The sequence below is a fragment of the Taudactylus pleione genome, unplaced genomic scaffold, assembly GCF_031769625.1.
Source record: "Taudactylus pleione unplaced genomic scaffold, aTauple2 ptg000525l, whole genome shotgun sequence".
Classification (NCBI taxonomy): domain Eukaryota; kingdom Metazoa; phylum Chordata; class Amphibia; order Anura; family Myobatrachidae; genus Taudactylus; species Taudactylus pleione.
The window spans coordinates 263030-267460 of record NW_028284927.1 but is presented as its reverse complement, the minus strand read 5'-3'; the positions used below and the strand labels follow the sequence as shown (position 1 = coordinate 267460).

The 4431-nt window shown below is 48.8% G+C and overlaps 1 protein-coding gene across 1 annotated transcript; it reads left to right on the top strand.

Annotated features, from left to right (window-relative positions):
- Positions 1–364: 364 nt before the first annotated feature.
- LOC148501213 (N-acetyltransferase 8B-like) lies at positions 365–1042 on the top strand. The gene has a single exon (XM_088450806.1). It carries the CDS (start codon positions 371–373, stop codon positions 1040–1042), a length of 672 nt encoding a protein of 223 aa, XP_088306932.1. The 5' UTR covers positions 365–370.
- The last annotated feature ends 3389 nt before the right edge of the window (positions 1043–4431 follow it).

The following is a 4431-nucleotide window of genomic DNA, read 5'->3' as shown; positions in this document are numbered from 1 at the left end:
CCACAGCGTCGGCTCGTGCTCTATTACATTTAGCCCTACATTTACCAAGAGGCACAGGTACTTGCTTTGCTTTACATTGCTCCCACCTGAGAGTCCCCCCTGATGTCCTAAGCAGTTAATATAAGGGAGATGCCAATGCTAGCACCGCACAGAGATAGTCCACCTTTATCAAGGAGTGAGCTCCTTTCAAGAGCAGATTAAGTGTTAAAGAAGCTGACCACTCGATGCCATGTAATGTACCCTGTGCTTGGGGTATAGTCTCTAGAGCACCTATCTCTGAGACATAATACAAACCCTGCAGTATGTCCCCAGATGGAGAACATCTTGTGTATATCTAACTCATACTTTGTCTCTTTGGCAGGGAAGAATTATGTCCACTTACAATGTCCGCCTGTACAAGGACTCTGACTTTCCAGCAGTCAGAAGGATCTTTATTGGTGGCTGCAAAGAGCACAGTACTGCAGCCTTCCAGAAATCCTTAATAGTGCCCCGCAACTGGCTTCTCCTGCTGGTGGTGTTTGTGCTCCCATTGGTGACCACTGGGTCCATCCTGCTCTCCATCCTAGATGTGGTTGCGGTGTTGGTCGTGCTCTGGTTATCTGGGAGAGAATTTTTCCACTCCTACGCTAGGCATGCTTTGGTGGAAGACTTGAAGGACATAACGAGATATTATCTGCAGCGGGAAGGTTATGGATTCTGGGTGGTGGAGTCCGCTGAGGAGTTGGTAGGGATGGTGGCCGCCGTCCCCTCATATCTTCCTGGAGGAGAGAAACACATGGAGCTTAGGAGGATGTCAGTGGCTAGTACTCATAGAGGCAAAGGAATCGCTAAACTCTTGTGTAGGACATTGATTAGCTTTGCCCGGGAGAAAGGGTGTGATGCCGTGGTCCTGTCTACCACTACAATTCAGGTGGATGCTCTGAAGCTGTACGAGAAGATTGGCTTCAGGTGCACACATAGCATGGCCTCGCCCAAATTCACAGACAGACCAGCTGCAATCACCTGGGTAATATACAAATATGATATCCCGAAAAGCAAATAGCTTTTCTCAACACTATTCCATGTTTATTAGATTTATTGGAATAAATAGAAAAAAAAAAGAGAGTCTATTTTGTATAGTTACTTCTACCATGAACTGTAACGGACAGCAAAACGTTCCTAAATGATCTAGAACAGTCAGAGCTAATGTACACTGAAGCTCATAGATGAGCACATCCAGATTTCCGCTATTACAGGAACGAGCAAAATCACTATAAAACCATCTGCAAACTACTTAAGAAGTCACAATAGAACTCAAAAGGTTTTTCAGTTTTACATTTGCATTAAATTAGTAATAGCATACAGAAAGGAGAGCTAAGTACCTGTATTTATTTTCTGTTTGTAGAAACATTAGTGAAATGCGTCAGCTCAGGTGAGTCTTAAGTCTGTTTCTGAAGGATACTAGAGTGGAGGCCTCTCAAACTGTGTGAGGAAGCGATTTCCATAGAGTTAGAGCCAAAAGGCTAAAAGCTCTACAGACCAAATGAAGTAAGGAGGATTCTAAGTACGGCTAATAGTCCTTCATCTACAGATCGCAGTAAGTGAGAGGGGCAGAAAGGAATCAGAAGATGCTTCAGGACACCTGGACCCTGGTTATGTAGAGCTTTGAAGTCAGTAATCCAATCTTGTCATCTTACACATGTAGATCCCACTAGACAGAGGCAAACATAGGTGAGAATCAGAGGCAGGAAAAAATACACGTGGGGAGGGGCTGGAAGCACACATTGGGAGAGGGATCAGTGACATATGTTGGAGGGGATCAGAGGCACATGTGGGGAGGCAGTGGCACACTTGGGGAGGAGGCAATAGCACATCTGAGGAAGGAGGCAGTGGCACACCTGGGGAGGAGGCAGTGGCACACCTGGGGAGGAGGCAGGATCACACCTGGGGAGGAGGCAGGGGCACATATGGAGAGGGGGGCAGTGGCACACCTGGGGAGGAGGCAGTGACACATATGGAGAGGGGGGCAGTGGTACACCTGGGGAGGAGGCAGTGGCACACCTGGGGAGGAGGCAGTGGCACACCTGGGGAGGAGGAGGCAGGGGCACACCTGGGGAGGAGGAGGCAGGGGCACACCTGGGGAGGAGGAGGCAGGGGCACACCTGGGGAGGAGGAGGCAGTGGCACACCTGGGGAGGAGGAGGCAGTGGCACACCTGGGGAGGAGGCAGTGGTACACCTGGGGAGGAGGCAGTGGCACACCTGAAGGGGAGAGGGGAGGCAGTGGCACACCTGGGGGGGCAGTGGCACACCTGGGGAGGAGGCAGTGGCACACCTGGGGAGGAGGCAGTGGCACACCTGGGGAGGAGGCAGTGGCACACCTGGGGGGAGGCAGTGGCACACCTGCAGACACAGAGGAGAGTGATTTATCTCAGTACTGTACTAATCTTGCTGCTTCCTCTATACTGTGTGATAACATTAACAGGTCCCGGCAGGTAGTAGAGCTAGAGGGGAAGGGGAGGGAGGTGGGTCCCACACAGGGATGATCACTCCGCTGCCTCTCCAGGGTATAAGTGCACACACCTGATCTGATAGAGGGGCCCAGGGGCACATGATATTTAATTCAAGAATTCATCCATCTCGCTGCATGTGGGGCACAGCTCACAGACTGACAGCACCACTGATTATTCCGGCCAATCACTGCTACATACAGCCTGTGCATAGGAGGCATCAACGTCCAATTATAATGCATGATGTTACTTTATCAGTGTGAATGAATTGCGTAGAATGTGTAGGAATAGTAAGTAGCACAACATAATACTGTTACTGTATCAGATGAGGGGACGTCATTGTATGTTGTCAGAATTGGGGAGATCTGGACCGTAGAACCATTGGTACAATGTAGAGCTATAACTAGGACGGCAGCTAGAATGGTGTAATTGGTGTGACCCATCATTGCTCTGGTGGTTCTTGTACCTGGTAACCAGCTGCAAGAAGTGCCTGCATCCTGGTTCTCTCTGGCACCTGTGCACTGTTGTAACCCTGGTTAGGGTTACGGAGATAATTCATATATACAATTGAAACAGGTATATATTTTCATTCATCTATTTATAGCAAATTGCCATTTATGAGGTAAATGTTAAATATACTGTAGGGATAGATGTGATGTAAATATAAGTAAATATGTGGAAATGTATGTGCCCTGTGCATGTTGGATGTCTGTGATGTCAGTGGACTTTGGTGCTTCATGCTGCAAATATACATTTCACAGACATTGTGTCATGATTGGTGTCTGCGAGTTACCTGTCTCAGGTGGTGATCGGGTTTCAACGGAGGCCGGCATGACTGGAACCACAGATAATGTAAATAGCTCTATTTACAAGACTTGGGTAGCAGTGAAAACTGCCTTTGATGATAAATGACAGGAACTGGAGGGACCGGACTGGGACCGGCAGGAAGACTTGTTGAATAGAACTGATAAACTGAGAACTTGACTCCGGACTGGAACAACGTGGACTGAACTGATGAGCTTGGAACTTGACTCAGGACTGGAATGTGACAATGGCAAAGGGAAGTCAGGTAATGCTGAGATGAGGGCTAAACAGGGTAATCTGGAATTACTATGACAAAGGCTAGAACTCAGGTGCAGGCTGGACAGGATAATTGGAAATAACAGGTTTCAGGAAGGAATGGGTAGGTTTGGGAATTTGCAGGCTCAGGGAGGGAATAGGTAGGTAACAGGGGCAGGAGTTGATCCACAGCAGGAAGCAAGGCAGGGTAACACGATGCAGGTTTATAGAGTGCCAGGGACCAACCAGGAGTAGGACTAGCAGCAGAGCACAGGCCAGGTATTCTGTAACAGGACGTCTGGATGCCAGGTATTACTGTAGCAGGTTTTCAGGATGCACCAGAGGTTGCTGTCAGCAGGCTTACTGGATTCCCAGGTATGGCTGTAACAGGTTTTCTGGAAGCACCGGGGGTTGCTGCCAGCAGATTTACTGGAATGCCAGGTACAGCTGAAACAGGTTTTCTGGATAGCGCCAGGGATTGCTGTAGCAGGTTACAGGGACAGACTTGAATGCATGAACCATACACCACGGGAAGACGAGATGTTCAGGCCCAGAATGCTATCAGGAGAGGATATATATACCATGGGTCTGGCAGCAATTGGTGGATACGGACAGGTGGTCTGGTAGTAGCATTCTGAGTGGTGGAAGGCACAACATGCAGAGGGAGTATTCATCTCTGCAGCTCTGAGAATCAGAACCACACCTGTGATTCCAATCAGGGCTAGCAGTGCTCACAGACAGAGGAGAGGCCAGGTGCAATAATCAGAGCAAATCCTCCAGGCAAATTACACACAGATCCATGGGGCAGCTAACAGGGGTAAGTCTCAAGGCAAAAAGGTGACAACTAGACAGGGTCGTGACACATTGGTGATAGTTGCAGAAGGG

Excerpts from the sequence above, each read along its gene's own strand:
- LOC148501213 (XM_088450806.1), top strand. The coding sequence starts at position 371 with ATGTCCACTTACAATGTCCGCCTGTACAAGGACTCTGACTTTCCAGCA.